Below are 18,945 nucleotides of genomic sequence, written 5' to 3' on the forward strand. Positions count from 1 at the left end.
TACACACACACACACACACACACACACACACACACACACACACACGCTTTATCTACAGTAGCTGAGTTTCATTTTCAGTACTAACTTTCTGGTAGGTGAATGATCCCCATGAGAGTACAATGATTATGTAGCACCTGTAAGGCTGAGAGACCAGAAAGTGCAGCACCAGGGCAAGAAGCATTCCAGAGAAGGGCTGGAGCTGGTGTAGGGTGTAAATGATTCATTGGCTTCACCACAGAAAGACATAAGAGTCATTCCAGCCACCATGCCTTTCAGTCATTCTGAGCTGTGTATCCCAGAACCAGGCTTAGAACCACAAGGGAACAGCTTTGGTTTAGGAAGGTAAGCAAGCATGTGTAACTTTTAACCAAAAGCTGCCCGTTCTCCTACTTCATTTTCAGAGGAGGGAAATGTGGATTTAAAAGAATGGCTGACGAAGCTGAAGGGAACACATTTCAGTAAAAGTTCAAGTAAGTGGGAATTCTTTTTAAAAGACAGTTTGAGAAGAATAAGTTTATTTTCATTACTTGCACTGTGCCGTTTTCTAGTTTTACAAAGCAGCACTCATTTCCACAGCAAGTGTGTTCTGCTTAAAGAGTCAACAGGGACCCGTCATGAACTTTCCTTGATTTATGTTTTCTGGAATATCTCTGTGTCACTAAAACAAACAAAAAACCAAAAACAAGTGAATAAGTAAAAAAAAAAAATTAAGAAAGCCCCCGACATTTGGCTTCTACCAAAACCAAACCAAACCAAACCAAACCAACCACCTCCACACCACCGAAAACCAAAAACCCAAACCAAAACAAACCAAAGAAAACAACAGGGAATGCCCCGAATCTATCTGCAGAATTCATTTTCTGTCCAAGTTGGGATACAAATGGATGCCATTATCAGTTGGCTCTCAGCCATTTTACTCAAATCCTGAGGAAATAAAGCTATTGCTCCCTCATGAAACTTACTGTTGAAACATATAGGAACATACAGGAAAATACTCAGTTACAGAGCTCCCCAAGGCTTTTTCCTCTTCATCCACCATTGCAGTCAGGGACACTGCATGTAATCGGCTGCAATGCATTTTGGTAGCTGCCTATCTCCATTTTTAAGAGATGTCTTTAGAACTTTTAAATTATCAAATTTTAAACGAATTGAAACCAGGTTATAAATCTACAACTACTTTGGATTCTCTGGGTCTGCTTGGAGAAGCCCGTTTTTTGAGAAAAGTTAAAGTAGCTTAATTATCCCTGTAGTCTTTGCAAACTTGAAACAGAACTACATTCAAGGTTCAATTTGGATAGCTACAAAAGTAAATTGTTCTTCAGATCCAGCATTTGGAATGTGTTCAAAGTTCACAAAGGCAAAATATGTTTTGTTTTGTTTGAGAAAGGATTTCTCTGGGTAGCCTCGGCTGTCCTGAAACTTACTCTGTAGACAAATCTGGTCTCAAATTCAGAGATCTGCCTGCCTCTGCCTCCCAGTGCTGGTACTAAAGACATGCACTACCATTGCCTTTTTTTGATATTTTAATAGACAAAAATATTTTATCCTTGATCCTTTAGAATGGGGCTGTCTTAGTCAGGGTTTCTATTCCTGCACAAACATCATGACCAAGAAGCAAGTTGGGGAGGAAAGGGTTTATTCTGCTTACATTTCCATACTGCTGTTGACCACCAAAGGATGCAGGACTGGAACTCAAGCAGGTCAGGGAGCAGGAGCTGATGCAGAAGCCATGGAGGGATGTTCTTTACTGGCTTGCTTCCCCTGACTTGCTCAGCCTGCTCTCTTATAGAATCCAAGACTACCAGCCCAGAGATGTTCCCACCCATAAGGGGCCTCTCCCCCTTGATCACTAATTGAGGAAATGCCCCACAGCTGGATCTCATGGGGGCATTTCCCCAACTAAAGCTCCTTTCTCTGTGATAACTCCAGCTGTGTCAAGTTGACACAAAGCTAGCCAGTACAGGGGCCAATAAGATTTTATAAATAAATTGTTGATAAATTTCTTACAGAGTTAGTGTTTATAAAAAGGGTTTTTTTGTATTTGAAAATAATTTATGTACATAATTTCAAAAGTAAATATTACATTTTATTGATATATTAATGTCATCTTACTCTTATTTGTGTGGTATTTTTGTGTATTGGTAATACAAGTAATTTACTTTAAGGAAAATAAATACTTGAGAATAGTCAAACTATGACTAGTTTTTCCAATTTAAACAGTTTTAAATTACCCTTTATTTGATTATTTGTGTGTATGTATGAATACCTTGCATGTTTGAAGGTCAGAAGACAACTTGTGGGAGTCAGTTCTCTCTTTCCACCATGAGGTTCCTGGGGATTGAATTCAAGTCATCGGGCTTAGTAGCAAGTGTGTTTACCCCCAGGCCATCGTGATGTCAGGCTTGGTAGCAAGTATGATTTCCCACTGGGCCATCTTGCTGGCTACCAATTTTCTAACTTTTGACTTTTGGATAACTTCAGAATATCTGGAGGAATGTAAGCAGATATTCTAAGGTTACTATTTACATTTAAATTTTTATTTGATGTTTTTACAGTTGGGATATAAAATAATGCACTTCATTAATGGAATTTTCACAAATGCTTAGTTCTTATTGCTCCTTCTTCATCCTCCTCTCCAGTTTCCTGTACCTCCCTGTTGCTGACACCCTCTTCTTCTCCAACATCTCCTTTTCTGTGTTCATGACACAAGAATTCTATTACCCTTTCCTTTCTCCCAACTCCTTTCTTTAAACCCCTCTCATGGTCCCTTTCTTTTTTCATGATTCATATACCAACATGCTGTGTGTGTGTGTGTGTGTGTGTGTGTGTCTGTCTGTCTGTCTGTCTGTCTGTCTGTCTGTGTGCATATACACATGTTCATAAATTATTAACTCTCAATTTAAATATCTACAATGACTTTGTTTCATAGTGGCTATATTTTTGACTATAAAATTAATTACTTTGGTCTTTAAGCTTGACTTCACAATTAATAACTATATTTGGGTGAAGAATAGTCTTTCCCACACTGTTTTCCCTTCTTCATAAGTTAAGGAAAATTTGATAGTGTCCTCAGTATTTGGGGGGTGGTTTAAATTAGCTGATGCTACATGCAAATCTCTTCTCGCAGCTTAGCAAGCTCTGAGTGCAATAAGCGATAGAGGTGTTTATTATTATGCAGGATATTTCAAGTGTTTTTCTATTTTCCTACATTGTGTATTTTATTTTCACACAGAAATACAAACTCCCTTGAAAACTCTGGCCTCCATTAGGAAAAACGAGACAAACTTTGATGATCTACCCTTAATTTTGAAGAGTCTGGGGGTTGCATTACCCCAAGAGATAATTGAGGTGGCACTGAAGAACATGGCCCACAGAGGTGAGTAGTTAGGGTTTCTAATTACCTTTACCTCAGTAACACGAGTCGCCTTGAACTTTCTGCGTCTGTGGAGGTGCATTTGCTTCATGAATTATCATGAGCTTTCCTTGACCTACCACCTAATGAGATTATGGACACTGTTATCCAGGGACCAGTTCTATTCTTAGCAACGCCTTGCAAAGAAGGATATACAGCGCTAGTGTTTGTATGTGTGTGTGTGTGTGTGTGTGTGTGTGTGTGTGTGTGTGAGAGAGAGAGAGAGAGAGAGAGAGAGAGAGAGAGAGAGAGAGAGAGAGAGTCTGCCTGACTTGTTATATCTCCACATTTCAAAGCCAAGACTACAAGGTGCTTTCCAATAGAGCAATCACTCCCGTTGCTTGTGTACATTATCTTATCACTGACTTTCCCCATGTTCCCGGACATTTTCCTTTTCAGAGGACGGGAAACTGAACTTAGAAGAGTTTCTGAACCAATTGACCAAGGTGCAGCTTTCATCTATCCCTAAAAGTAAGTTTTATTTTTCTTTTTTAGTTGAATAGAGATAGAAAATGTCATGGTGTAGGCTCCTTTACAGATGGCTGTAAGCTCAATTTCTCATGCCCTTGTGCCACACACTTCATCTTTAGCACGACTGAAGAAGACTGCAGTACCAGGGAAATGTTAGTTTCTTTCTAGTCTAGACACCAGAGACTTGATGCCTATGCTGTTTCACTAAGGGCGTTAGTTAAAAAGAATGAACCATCACCTAGAATTAATTTACTTGGTTGCCATCAAACTTCACTTATGAGACATAGTAGCATATAATAAATCATTAGTTCTTAACACTAACTAACAGATCTTCACTAATAACCAAGAGGAAAGTTTTGTTGTTGATATTAAGAGAATTTCTTTGTTTAGGTTTTGCTGTTTTAACTCATTATTTTTGTCTCTGTGCCTCTTTTTTTTTTCTTTCTGTTTTTCATTGTAACTAAACTTAGCCTGCTAAATTTTTTGCAGTTTTATTTTTTATTACATATTTTCTTTATTTACATTTCAAATGCTATCCCGAAAGTTCCCTATACCCTCCCCCCACCCCTGCTCTCCTACTTATCCATTCCCACTTCTTGGCCCTGGTATTCCCCTGTGCTGGGTCATATAAAGTTTGCAAGACCAAGGGGCCTCTCTTCCCAATGATGGCCAACTAGGCCATCTTCTGCTACATATGCAGCTAGAGACACGAGCTCAGGGGGGTACTGGTTAGTTCATATTGCTGTTCCACCTACAGGGTTGCAGCCCCCTTCAGTTCCTTGGGTACTTTCTCTAGCTCCTACATTGGGGGCCCTGTGTTCCATCCAATAGCTGACTGTGAGCATCCACTTCTGTATTTGCCAGGCACTGGCATAGCCTCAAAAGAGGCTGCTATATCAGCCTTCAGCAGAACCTTGCTGGCATGTGCATTAGAATCTGGGTTTGGTGGTTGATGATGGGATGGATTCCTGGATGGGATAGTCTCTGGATAGTCCATCCTTTCATCTTAGCTCTAAATTTTGATTTTGTCTCTGTATTCTTTCATGGGTATTTTGTTCCTCATTCTAAGGAGGAATGAAGTATCCACACGATGGTCTTCCTTCTTGGTTTTCTTGTGTTTTGCAAAATGTATCTTGGGTGTTCTAAGTTTCTGGGCTAATATCCGCTTATAAGTGAGTGCCTGCTAAAATTTTGACAGTACTATACAGTGTGTTAAGAATTTTATTTTCGATTTTTGGTGTTTGTGTTGTTTCATCTTTCTGGGTTTTGGGATGCACTCTCATTTCCAATGTCTACAGTACTGAAAACAACAGTGGGATGGATAAGTCTAGCATTAAGCTGAAATTATATCCCCTTCCCTTCATGTCATAGGGGCTTACAGTATAGCTATTGCTTATTGCTTTGGATAGACATAACTGTACAAATTTGACAAACCAAAAATCATTATGGAGAAAAGAGTTTATTTTTTATTCATTTATTTTTGTAGAAATGCCTCCTTTGGGGGAATTTCTTTTTCTTTTTTCTTTTTTTAGTAGATATTTTATTTATTTACATTTCAAATATTATCCCCTTTCCTGGTTATCCCCTCCCTCCTCCTCCTGCTCACCCACCCACCCACTCATGCTTCCTGGCCCTGGCATTCCCCTACACTGGGGCATAGAGCCTTCACAAGACCAAGGGCCTCTCCTCCCATCGATGTCTAACTAGGCCATTCTCTGCCACATATGCAGCTGGAGCCATGAGTCCCACCATATGTACTCTATGGTTGGTGGTTTAGTCCCTGGGAGCTCTAGGGGTACTGATTAGTTCATACTGTTGTTCCCCCTGTGGGGCTGCAAACCTCTTCAGCTCCTTGGGTCCTTTCTCTAGCTTCTTCATGGGGGACCTGAGCCATGCTCAGTCCTATGGATGGCTGTGAGCATCCACTTCTGTATTAGGCACTGGCAGATCCTCTCAGGAGACATCTGTATCAGGCTCCTGTCAGCAAGCAGTTGTTGGCATCCACAATAGTGTCTGGGTTTGGTGATTGTATATGAGATGGATCCCCAGGTGGGGCAGTCTCTGGAGGTCATTCCTTCAGTCTCTGTTCCACACTTTGTCTCTGTAACTCTTTCCATGGGTGTTTTGTTTCCCCTTCTAAGAAGGATCAAAGTATCCACACTTTGGTCTTCCTTCTTCTTGAGTTTCATGTGGTTTTTGAATTGTATCTTGGGTATTCCAAGCTTCTGGGCTAATATCCACTTATCATGTGTGTTCTTTTGTGTTTGGGTTACTTTGGGGGGAATTTCTTAGTAATATACTGTCTATTTTATTTTGTATTTGTGTGTGTGTGTGTGTGTGTGTGTGTGTGTGTATACATACATGCATGCACACATACACACAGCCATCTGTGGAGGCTACAAGAGTATGTCAAACCCCTTGGAACTGGAGTTTCAGGTGGCTTGAAGCTGCTTGAAACGGGTGCTAGAAACTGAACTTGGGTCTTCTGCAAGAACAGAGGGGTCTCTTCATCACTCAGTCATATCTCCAGCCACCTACCCCATCCCTCAAAATAAAGAATTACCATATCTCCTGAAAATAGCATCCATAATGCAATTAGTAGTAAATAAAAAAATGTACTGAACCTAGACAGAGAAAACTTTTTGTTTCTTTGTATAGATAATAAATAGCTTGTGGTAACACTTATGCCTTAGCTACTAGGAGCTGCAGCTCTAAACTTGATGTGTAACTACTTTCTAAAAATGTATTTATTTGATTTGTTTTATTTACTATCTTCGTACTACATTTTATTTCTATTTCTACATTAAATGCACCAAGTTTTCAGTGAATGATTGTTCAAATTACTATAGCTAATGGATGATGATATGTTTTATTTTCACACACATTCTTGGGGTATTTCTTTTTCTAATAATTTACCTGTTGACCCAGGGACTGTTTGGAAGTGTGTCACTTGATTCCCTAATTTTAAATTTTAACTTATTGTTATTTTTAATCCCATCATAGAGAACGTATGATACATAAATAATTTCAATAGCCAATTTCCTTATGTTTGCTTTATGGTGTAGAATATGTTTTTTCCTGTGTGCACTTAAAATCAGTGTGTATGCTTCAGTCAGAGAACGTGGCTGACAGTTTTCTCAGCTCTTCTCTGTCTGTCAGTTTCTGAGAAGGAAACACTAAAATCCCAATCATGGTTATTGCATTTTCTGTGCTACTCTCCTTCAATGCCTCATGCCTTCACTCTGTGTGCCCCCTCATGGTGACCATGTCTTTCTGGTGAGAAGACTGCATTTGCCATTTTGAGGAAAAAAAAATCACTTCCCTCCCTCACAGCTGCCAAAAACCTAGCTCACCTCAGTACAGTTATAACCCTTTTCACACTGGCATTGAATATGATAGGAAGATAGTCCTTGATTTTCTATGTTCTCATAGCTTTTCTTTTTAATGTCTCCTAGGAGATAGGGTTGATGATGGTAAACTAGATACTTTTCTAAGTAGTGTGACAGCCATGGTGTCAGTTAGTAAATATTGTGAAAAATCTGAAGGTACATAATAGATAGGGTTCACGCGGCTCATGTTCTGAGAAGTCCTTTTATCCATGAAAAATCCCTTTGCTATCAAAATTACATAAAAAGAGCCATCAAGAGCTGAAGAGGGCAAAGGAAATCATCAAACATGACTGGGTTAGACAGTGCAACCTGCCAAGTCAACAGCAGACTTACCTGAAACCCTCTCCTTGCCTACTTGAGAAAGCCCTCAGATGCATGACAAGAACCCATAGACACAGCACCTAAGCAGGTCAAAATTCAAACTAGAAAAACAAAGTAGAACCTTAATTCATTCACTCCATTAAAACGGAAAGCTTCCAGCATATGCTGTTTGAACACCAGAGCTTTCTGAAGCCGTAATGCCAGGAGCAGTAGGTTTGTAGAGATGCGGTCTGTTTTCGGCTGTGAGGCAGACGCTGAGCTGGGAGAGCTGGGATTGTTCCTTGGTTTCCTGATCTGAGGTGCCATCCGGGGTCACTCATTGTATTTACTTATGGGTCTCTCTTGCGTTTCCTTTGATTCTGTTTCTGTGGACTTTGATGACCCTAACAGGGAACAGAGTACCTATTCTGACCCTCTTGGGTTTGTTGTTAATTTCCTCACGAAAAGTTGAATCACGTCCTTTTGACATGAGTATATCAGTAATGATACCATTTCCTCTCTGTTCATTGTATTAAGAAATGCATGATGCTAGGCCTTCCCTTTATTGATGGTCACTTTGTTCTTATATTTAGGTGATAAGCTTATATTTCATCCTTATGTGTGTTCTTTGTCCTTTTTAGAGATTGAGAAAACTTGGCAGAGTATTTGAAAGCAGTTAAATATCTTAATTATCATCAATTAACTAAGTAACTGCCTAATATCTAGCCAGTGTTAGATATAATATGCTATGGGTAAGAGATATGGAGAAGTAAAATTTATTTAAAATGTTTTAGTAGCTTTATTCATTTCATTTTATGTGTGAACATTTTGCCTGCATGTATGTATGGACACCACACATGTGCTTGGTGCCCTTGAAGATTAAAATGGGTCATTGAATCCCTTGAAAACTAAAGTTATAGGTGGTTATAAACCAGTATGTGGGAGTTGGGACCTAAACCTGGGTCCTCTGCAAGAGCAAGTGTTTTTCACCATGAAACCGTCTCTCCAGCTCCAAAATGAAAAATTAAACTAATAATACTGTGATGATACTCTTTTAATATATTTTAAATAATGCATATGCATTGGCAAAAAAATAGAAACAACACAGTAATTTAAAATACCCATTTTGTTGCTTGAACGCCTGTTTGTAATGGTTGGCTTCACATGGAAATTGTTGCTGCTGCTTATTGACTAGACCTTTCGTGTCTATTGGCTGCTCTTTGTCTGATAAAAATAGTGGTGCTATGTTATTGTTTTTTAATTCTAAGAAAATTTAATACATAACTATAAATAAATTTTAAACAATTTAGACTTCTAGCACACAGGAGATCCTCCTACTCAGAAGACTCATTTATTGTAATATTTGCAACCTAAAACCCTGCAATATTCCCCAACTGGAGATGCAGCTCAGTTGGGGAATATTGGCCTAGCATGCACAGAGCCTTAAGTTCCAGCCCTAGCCCCATAAAGCAGGCATATTAGACAATTATATAACCAAGATATTATATTGAATTAAAAGTTTTTTTTTAAGTATTTTCACAATTGTGGGAGTTGAACTCAGGACCTTGCTCATGCTAAGCAAGTTCTCTGCCACTGAGCTACCTCTCCAGTCATTCATTTAACTGTTGTTGGAAAGTGTAACAGGGTCCCAGGGATGGTTTTCTTCTATTTCAAAGAGTATGTAGTACTTAATAGGCATCCTACTTTTACGTGATTTCATATCTTCATTAATTCTCTCAGGTCGTGCTTCCTTAGAAGAAAAGATTGATGCGAGTAGTGTGGATGACATTTTGAAAAGCATGGACATCACACTCACAGATGAGGAGAAGGAGGTGCTCTTTGAACACCTGCCAGTTCCTGGTGAGGCTCCAAAACATCCCACAGTAGTTACTATTGCTGGGTGTGTTTGTTCTGAGGTCTCCCTGTGGGAGTTTCTAGTACTAATTTGAAGCATCTAAGCTAGCTCCTTTTCAAAGCAGTCATTACACCATCACGCAAGTCTTGCTTCTTATTGTTTGATAGGGTGAGAGGATGTGAGTAACTGGTTCATCCTGCTGCCAGGTTAATTCTCCCTAAAGCACAACTCTTCAAAGGTTACCCTGCTCTTCAAGAAAGCCTCCAATGTTTTTTCGGCTTTTATCTTAAGGTCTTTGATCTGTTTGAACGACTGTTTGGGCAGGGTGAGAGATGGGGAACATTCTTCTACATGTGGATATTCAGTTTCTCCTGCATCAGTCGCCACTGGATAAAGATGGTGTAGGTTTTTTCAGTGTATGTTGTTGGTACCATTGTCAAGAATGAGGTAGCTAGAGCTGCTTGGGATTTTTCTTTTTTTTTTTTTTTCTGTTTGCCCTCATGTCTGGATTTTTGCCAGTATCGTGCTATTTTGGTTAAATATAGTTTGTGGTATAGTTTAAAATTTGTGGTATAGTTTAAAGTCAGGAATTAAGATACCTCCAGCACTGTTCTTTTTGCTCAGGATTATTTTTGACTATCCGGAGTCTTTTGTGTTTGCATACAAATTTTAAAATTATTTTGTCCATTTCTGCGAAGAATGTCACTGGATTTTTTTTTCATTATGATAACTTTGAGTCTGTAGATTGCTAGTGTGTATATAGCCAATTTTACACAATTCTGTTACTCTGTCAGTATGGGAGGTTTTCCCATCTCTTACTGTCTTCCACAGGTTTTCTCTTCAGTGCCTTATAGTCACTATAAAGGTCTTTAATATCTTTGGTTAAGTTTTTTTTGCCTACCTATTGTTTTTCTTGATTATTAATTCAAACGATTGAACAGCCCTAAAAGAGTCTTTAAGGGGCTCTCAAGTTCCCCTCTAAAACCTCACCAGCCAGGCCTTCATCACCTTATTGCTCTCACAGTTATTCTTCAAGTTCCCACAACAGCTCAGTAAGCTTTGAACATGTGATGGCTTTCCCAGTGTCCTTCCACAACCCTCCCTTAAGCAACACTGTCAGGTCTAGTGCAGTAGTCAACCACTCTTGGGTAACAATTTCTGTCTTAGTTAGGGTTTCTATCACTATGAGAAAACGCCAAAACAAGAAGTCACTGGGTCATAGTCCATGATTGAGAGAGGTAAGGGCAGGAAGTCAAGTCAGAAACCTGGAGGCGGGAATAGAAACAGAAACCGTTGAGGGGCGCTGCTTTTCATGGCTTGATTGGCCTGCTTTCTTATACAGCTCAGGATGGCCTGCCTAGGGTTGGCACGACCCATAGTAGGATGTGCTAGGCTCCCCCACACCAATCATTAATCGAGAAAATGCTCAACAGATGTGCCTATAGGCCAGTCTTACAGATATTTTCCTCAGTTGAAAAATCCCTCTTTCCAAATGACCCTAGCTTGTATTAGGCTGACATAACTAACAAATACACTGTATAATTCAGATTTCTTTCTACACAGATAATTATCAGGACAATATAGAAGCCAAAGGTTAATATTAGTTTATACTGTCATAACTTGTAACTTTGTAAATGAAAGTCATGTCAGATCCCCATAACTTATTTTTATAGACCTCCAAGTGTGAGAAACAAAAACAGATCACTGTTATTTTCCCACTCCATATATTCAGGAGTACATTTTTAACTGTTCTCTGTGAAAAGCTCTTCTTCGTAGCTCTGTAATTCTTTATGGCTCTGTAAACTCCCAAAGTCATGTATTACATCTAAAGACTAGATTAAAAACTTAACATATTAAATTGCACATTTAAATGTGATGTTATAATCAGCATCCTTATATCCAAACATTAAATAGGGAAAATATGTGCATTATTACTCTTCTTTACATGAGAACAATAAGTATAGAATCTGATTCTCTTACTGTCAAAAGTATTCAAGTCAGTGGTTGTCATTTTTTCGAGGATATACCATGTGCTAGGCATGGGCTTAAGCACGTCATTGTTTTTCAGCTGTGCGACAGGTGCTGCTGGGTTCTCTGTTTTAGAAGTGGGGAAACAGAGCTATAAGAGATGGGGAAATATGTGAATTTCTGTGAACTATATGAAAGTATGTGAATTTACTTCATAGGTGAGGAAGGCATAGATATGGAAACATTGATGGGTGTTGTGAAGATGCTCAAAGGTAAGTACATCATCATATGAGACCACGTGAGACCACGTGAGACCAATAAGAGTGCTGTGCTCATTCTTTATTATTTTAATTTTTTATTTTGTGGATTGGATTCTTTTAAAGTATATGTTAGTTACACAAACATGGATGTGACATACGTTGATCAGAACCACCACCTATTTAGCCCTGTTGTGTCTCCTTTTTCTCAATTCTCTTTTTTTCCTTACAAGCCCTCTTTTTCCTTTTATGCCCTGTTCCTTTTTTTTAAGCTTTATAAAGTCCACATGTGAGACTTTTTTTGAGTTTAGCTTATTTTGTTTAACTTGGTGAACTCTGGTTTTCATCCATTTTACTTCAAATGAAAAGAAAATCTGTTTTTTTTTTATTGCTAATAAAACTTAATGGCTGAATAAAACTCTGTTGTGCATATCAACCACATTTCTATATATATTAATTCAGTGATAGACATTTGCTGGTTTTGTAACCTGGCTATCGTGAGTGGCTACAAAAAACATGGTACCTAACTATAGCTGACCTTAATACTTTGGGATATGCTGGGCAGTGGTGGCACACACCTTTAATCTCAGCACTTGGGAGGCAGAGGCAGGTGGATTTCTGAGTTCAAGGCCAGCCTGGTCTACAAAGTGTTCTACAGTTTTGTTGATATCTTACTGGATTGCCATATCTTCTGGAATTTGACAGGATAGCATATATTCCGATGAAATATATGACAAAAAATGTGGCCTGACTGGTGGGAATGTAAATGAGTCCAGTCATGGTAGAAAGGTATGGACATATGGAAGAAAAAGTTAGTAAGACTTCCATATGATCCATGACTGAGTTCATAAGCAAAAGAAAGCTTACCATAAGCATGCCTGTGTACTGTGTTTATTGGGGCACTGACCACAATCACCAAATTGTGGAATCAGCTCTCAGTGGCTGAGTGGATAAAACATGGTGTTTTCTCATTATTAAGCCATAAAATGAAACAACATTGTGTTGTTTTCAGGAAAATAGATGGAATTTCAGGTCATCATGTGAGTGACATAAGCCAATTTCAAAGTCAGGGGCCACCTAAGCTTCTCTGACACAGACACTGGGCTCCTGGGGGATAGGGTCGGAAGCCATTTAAATTCTGTCTAGGGGATTTGGGAAGGAGAAAGACAAGAGCACTCACCATCATTGCCATACATTAGGTTACTTTTGAGAATATTTTAATAGGAATAAAAAAACTCACATTTTATGTGTTCATATTCTAGCATATTTTTTAAGATTATTGGATGATAAAATGAAGATTTATATTGTTAATGTGATCTAATAATATAAAATATCCACAGAAAACTCAGTGTGGAATATTTTAATAGTATCCATATGAATTATTGTCTGTGTTACTATATAGTACTCAGTTTTTCCTGTCCTTAATCATTTACCATGATCCACTAGAGAACAGTTATGAAGAACAGTTTCTGCTTTGACTATTCTACTGAACAATTCTCAACCTTTCATTCTCTACAACAGTAAGACTTTGTATTTTCATAACTAGAAACCATTATAAAATTACCTCTTGTATGATTCATTTTGCTATATCCTCAAAGAAAAAATTGATGTTGCTAATCTGTCCAACTTCCTGGGTGATATGGGTGTCGAGCTTTCAGAAGAGGAACAAAGCAACCTCCTTCATCATCTCCCAGTCAGTGGTGAGCATTTCAATTATTTTAATGCCCTTCAGATATGACTTTTAGAGTTAATTGTAAGGAATGCTGACATTGGACAATTACATTTAATGTGCTTCATTTATTATTTAGTTACTTGAAAGTATACAGAATTATCTGGTACTAAAGGAGGGAATGTGTTTGCCTGTGTTTATAATTTGGACATTTAAATAAATGATAAGATTGTTAAGCATAAAGTAATCGGACCCTAACACTACAAGCTAACATTTGTAGAAACACCGTTGAGGTCATTAGGAAGCCTAATGTAGCAGGGGAAAACGGACAGGAAAGGGTGTGGAGACAGGCGAGCAAGAGGGAAACAAGAGGAGATGGTTCATCGAAGCTGTTTACAAGTTACTAAGAACACTGTGCTCTAGGATTTATGATACTTAAAATACTTAGGTTAAATAGTCACAGTAGTAAAGAAAACACTCATAGCACATGCTATAGAGCAGCCAAATGATTTTACAGTTATTTAAAGAGTAAAATGTCACACAGTCTAAAATAAATATTAGTTATCTATACTCCTTCATGTTGAACTAGCAAAATCAAAGTACATGTGTAAAAGAAGTAGGTCTAATTCTTGTGATTTTTTTAAAAAAAATTTTCCTGAGAAAATAGTTCATTTAACTGCAAATCAGAATTTTTATTTAAAAAATTTTAAACATTAAACCTCTTGCTTCTGTATCAAAAAAATAATTTTAAACATTACCTTTATTTTCTTTTATTTTTTTATTGGATATTTTCTTTATTTACATTTCCTCTTTTCCCCTCCTCCTGGAAACCCCCTATTCCATCCTCCCTCCCCCTGCTTCTATGAGGGTGTTCCTCCACTCACCCACCCACTCCCACTTCCCCGCCCTTGATTCCCCTATACTGGGGCATCTATTGAGCCTTCATTAGGACCAAGGACCTCTCCTCCCATTGATGCCTGACAAGGTCATCCTCTGTTACATATGCAGCTGGAGCCATGTGAACTCCTTGGTTGATGGCTTAGTCCCTGGGGGTGTGTGTGTCTGGTTGGTTGATATTGTTCTTCCTATGGGGTTGTGAACTCCTTAAAGTCCTTCAGTCATTTCTCTAATTCTTCTATTGGGGACCCCACACTTGGTCCAATGGTTGACTGTGAGCATCTGCCTCTGTATTTGTAAGGCTCTGGCAGGGCCTCTCAGGAGACCCTATATCAGGCTTCTGTCACCATGCACTTCTTGGCATCCACAATAGTCTCTGGGTTTTGTAACTGTATATGGAATGAATCCCAAGCCTCTGGATGACCTTTCCTTCAGTCTCTGCTCTACATTCTATCTCCATATTTACTCCTGTGAGTATTTTGTTTTTCTTTTAAGAAGGACCAAAGCACCCACACTTTGGTCTTCCTTCTTCTTGAGCTTTGAGTGGTCTGCGAATTGTATCTTGAGTATTTGGAGCTTTTGGGCTATTATCCACTTATCAGTGAGTGCATACCATGTGTGTTCTTTCGTGATTGGATTGCCTCACTCAGGATGATATTTTCTAGTTCCATCCATTTGCCTAAGAATTTCATGAATTCATTGTTTTAATAGCTGAGTAGTACTCCACTGTGTAAATGTACCACATTTTCTGTATCCATTCCTCTGTTGAGGGACATCTGGGTTCTTTCCAGCTTCTGGCTATTATAAATAAGGCTGCTATGAACATAGTGGAGCATGTGTCCTTATTACATGTTGGAGCATCTTCTGGGTATATGCTCAGGAGAGGTATTGCTGGATCTTCCGGTAGTACTATGTCTGATTTTCTGAGGAACCGCCAGACTGATTTCCAGAGTGGTTGTACAAGCTTGCAATCCCACCAGCAATGGAGGAGTGTTTCTCTCTCTCTCCAACCTCACCAGCGTTTGCTGTCACCTGAGTTTTTGATCTTAGCCATTCTGACTGGTGTGAGAAAGAATCTCAGGGTTGTTTTGATTTGCATTTCCCTGATGACTAAGGATGTTGAACATTTCTTTAGGTGCTTCTTGGCCATTTGGTATTCCTCAGTTGAGAATTCTTTGTTTAGCTCTGTACCCCATTTTTAAAAATAGGGTTGCTTGGTCTTCTGGAGTCTAACTTCTTGAGTTCTTTGTATATATTGGATAGAAGCCCTCTATCAGATGTAGGATTGGTAAAGATCTTTTCCCAATCTGTTGGTTGCCATTTTGTCCTATTGACAGTGTCCTTTGCTTTATAGAAGCTTTGCAATTTTATGAGGTCCCATTTGTCGATTCTTGATCTTATAGCACAAGCCATTGGTGTTCTGTTCAGGAAATTTTCCCCTGTGCCCATGTCCTTGAGGCTCTTCCCCACTTTCGTTTCTATTAGTTTCAGTGTGTCTGGTTTTATGTGGAGTTCCTTGATCCACTGCGACTTGAGTTTTGTACAAGGAGATAAGAACGGGTCGATTTCATTCTTCTACATGTTAACTTCCAGTTGTGCCAGCACCATTTGTTGAAAATGCGGTCTTTTCTCCACTAGATGGTTTTAGCTCCTTTGTCAAAGATCAAGTGACCATAGGTGTGTGGGTTCATTTCTGGGTCTTCAATTCTATTTCATTGATCTACCTGCCTGTCTCTGTAACAATACCATGCAGTTTTTTGTTTGTTTGTTTGTTTGTTTTTATCACAGTTGCTCTGTAGTACAGCTTGAGATCAGGGATGTCCTTTTATTCTTTTACTGTTGAGAAGAGTTTTCGCTATCCTGGGTTTTTTGTTATTCCAGATGAATTTGTAAATTGCCCTTTCTAACTCTGTGAAGAATTGAGTTGGAATTTTGATGAGGATTGCATTAAATCTGTAGATTGCTTTCTGCAGGATAACCATTTTTACTATATTAATCCTGCCAATCCATGAGCATGGGAAATCTTTCCATTTTCTGAGATCTTTTTAGATTTCTTTCTTCAGGGACTTGAAGTTCTTGTCATACATATCTTTCACTTACTTAGTTAGACTCACATCCAGGTATTTTATATTATTTGTGACTATTGTGAAGGGTGTCATTTCCCTNATTTCTTTCTCAGCCTGTTTATCCTTTGAGTAGAGGAAGGCCACTGATTTATTTGAGTTAATTTTATATACAGCCACTTTGCTGAAGTTATTTACCAGCTTTAGGAGTTCTCTAGTGGAATTTTTGGGGTCACTTAAGTATATGATCATATCATCTGCAAATAATATTTTGACTTCTTCCTTTCCAATTTGTATCCCCTTGACCTTCTTTTGTTGTCTAATTGCTTTAGCTAGAACTTCAAGTACCATATTGAATAGATAGGGAGAGAGTGGGTAGCCTTGTCTAGTCCCTGATTTTAGTGGGATTGATTCATTTTTTTCTCCATTTAGTTTGATAATGGCTACTGCTTTGCTGTATATTGCTTTTACTGTGTTTAGGTATGGGCCTTGAATTCCTGATCTTTCCAAGACTTTTAACATGAAGGGATGCTGAATTTTGTCTAATGCTTTTTCAGCATCTAATGAAATGATCATGTTTTTTTTTCTTTGAGTTTGTTTATGTAGTGGATTACATTGATGGGTTTCCATATATTGAACCATCCCTGCATCCCTAGGATGAAGCCTACTTGAACATGGTGAATGATCATTTTGATGTGTTCTTGGATTCAGTTGGCAAGAATTTTATTGAATATTTTTGCATCAATGTTCATAAAGGAGATTGATCTGAAGTTCTCTTTATTTCTTTGGCCTTTGTGTGGTTTCAGTGTAAGTGTAATTGTGGCTTCATAGAATGAATTGGGTAGAGTACCTTCTGTTTCTATTTTGTGGAATAGTTTGAAGAGTATTGGTATTAGGTCTGCTTTAAAGGTCTGATAGAATTCTCCACTAAACCCATCTGGTCCTGGACTTTTTTTTTTGGTTGGGAGACTATTAANNAGTGCTTCTATTTCTTTAGGGGTTATGGGACAGTTTAGATGGTTTATCTGGCCCTGTTTTAACTTTGGTACCTGGTATGTGACTAGAAAATTGTCCATTTTATCCAGATTTTCCAATTTTGTTGAGTATAAGCATTTATAGTAGGATCTGATTATTTTTTGAATTTCTGTGGTTTTTCTTGTTATGTCTCCCTTTTCAACCCTAATTTTGTTAATTAGGATACTGTGTCTGTGCCCTCTGGTTAATCTGGCTAAGGGTTTATATATCTTGTTGATTTTCTCAAAGAACCAGCTCCTTGTTTTGTTGATTCTTTGTATAATTCTTTTTCTTTCTATTTGGTTGATTTCTTCCCTGAGTTTGATTATTTCCTGCCATCTACTCCTCTTGGGTGTATTTGCTTCTTTTTGTTCTAGAGCTTTCTGGTGTGCTGCAAGCTGTTAGTGTAAGCTATCTCCAGCTTCTTTTTGGAGGCACTTAGAGCTATGAGTTTTCCTCTTACTATGGCTTTCATCGTGTCCCATAAATTTCAGTATGATGTGTCTTCATTTTCATTAAATTCTAAAAAGCCTTTTCTTCCTTCCTTCCTTCCTTCCTTCCTTCCTTCCTTCCTTCCTTCCTTCCTTCCTTGACCAAGTTATCATTGAATACAGCGTTCTTCAGCTTCCATGTATATGTCTGTTTTCCATTGCTTTGTTTGAATTTAAGACCAGTCTTAGTCCATGGTGATCTGATAGGGTGCATGGGATTATTTCAGTCTTCTTGTATCTGTTGAGACCTGTTTTGTGGCCAATTATATGGTCAGTTTTGGAGAAGGTACAATGAGTTGCTGAGAAGGTATATTCTTTTGCTTTAGGATGACATGTTCTATAAATATCTGTTAGATCCATTTGGCTCATTACCAAATGATCCATTTGGCTCATTACCAAATGTTAGTTTCACTGTATCTCTGTTTAGCTTCTGTTTTCATGATCTGTCCATTGCTGAGAATGGGGTGTTGAAGTCTTTCACTATTATTGTGTGAGGTGTGATGTGTGCTTTGAGCTTTAGTGAAGTTCCTTTTATGAATGTGGGTGCCTTTGCATTTGGAGCATAAATGTTCACAATTGAGAGTTCATCTTGGTAGATTTTTTTCCTTTGACCTCTATGAAGTATCCTTCCTTATCCTTTTTGAAAACTTTTGGTTGAAAGTTGATTTTAAGGTGAAACAACAATATGAACTAATCAGTACCCCCAGAGTTTGTGTCTCTAGCTGCATATATAGCAGAAGATGGCCCTAGTCAGCCATCGTTGGGAAGAGATGCCCCTTGGTCTTGCAAACTTTATATGCCCCATACAGGGGAATGCCAGGGCCAACAAGTGGGAGTGGGTGGGCAGGGGAGCAGGGTGGGGGGGAGAGTATATGGGACATTCGGAATAGCATTTGAAATGTAAATGAAGAAAATATCTAATAAAATGAGAAAGTTGATTTTATTCGATATTAGAATGGCTACTCCAACTTGTTTCTTGGGACAATTTGCTTGGAAAATTGTTTTCCAACCTTTTACTCTGAGGTAGTGTCTGTCTTNGTCACTGATGTGTGTTTTCTGTATGAAGCAAAATGCTGGGTCCTGTTTACATTTCATTCTGTTAGTTTATATCTTTTTTGGGGAAATTGAGTTCATTGATGTTAAGATATATTAAGGAAAA

General features: G+C 38.4%; 1 protein-coding gene across 1 annotated transcript in view; it reads left to right on the forward strand.

The window, feature by feature from the left end:
* Efcab13 (EF-hand calcium binding domain 13) overlaps positions 1-18,945 on the forward strand; it is a 136,909-nt gene that overhangs the window by 76,711 nt on the left and 41,253 nt on the right. The window contains exons 30-35 of the mRNA XM_029546146.1: positions 402-470; positions 3,233-3,376; positions 3,812-3,883; positions 9,313-9,432; positions 11,614-11,667; positions 13,251-13,352. Coding sequence (XP_029402006.1) covers positions 402-470; positions 3,233-3,376; positions 3,812-3,883; positions 9,313-9,432; positions 11,614-11,667; positions 13,251-13,352 — 561 coding nt within the window. The remainder of the gene's footprint in view (positions 1-401; positions 471-3,232; positions 3,377-3,811; positions 3,884-9,312; positions 9,433-11,613; positions 11,668-13,250; positions 13,353-18,945) is intronic.

Source organism: Mus pahari, chromosome 14 (genome assembly GCF_900095145.1).
Source record: "Mus pahari chromosome 14, PAHARI_EIJ_v1.1, whole genome shotgun sequence".
NCBI lineage: Eukaryota > Metazoa > Chordata > Mammalia > Rodentia > Muridae > Mus > Mus pahari.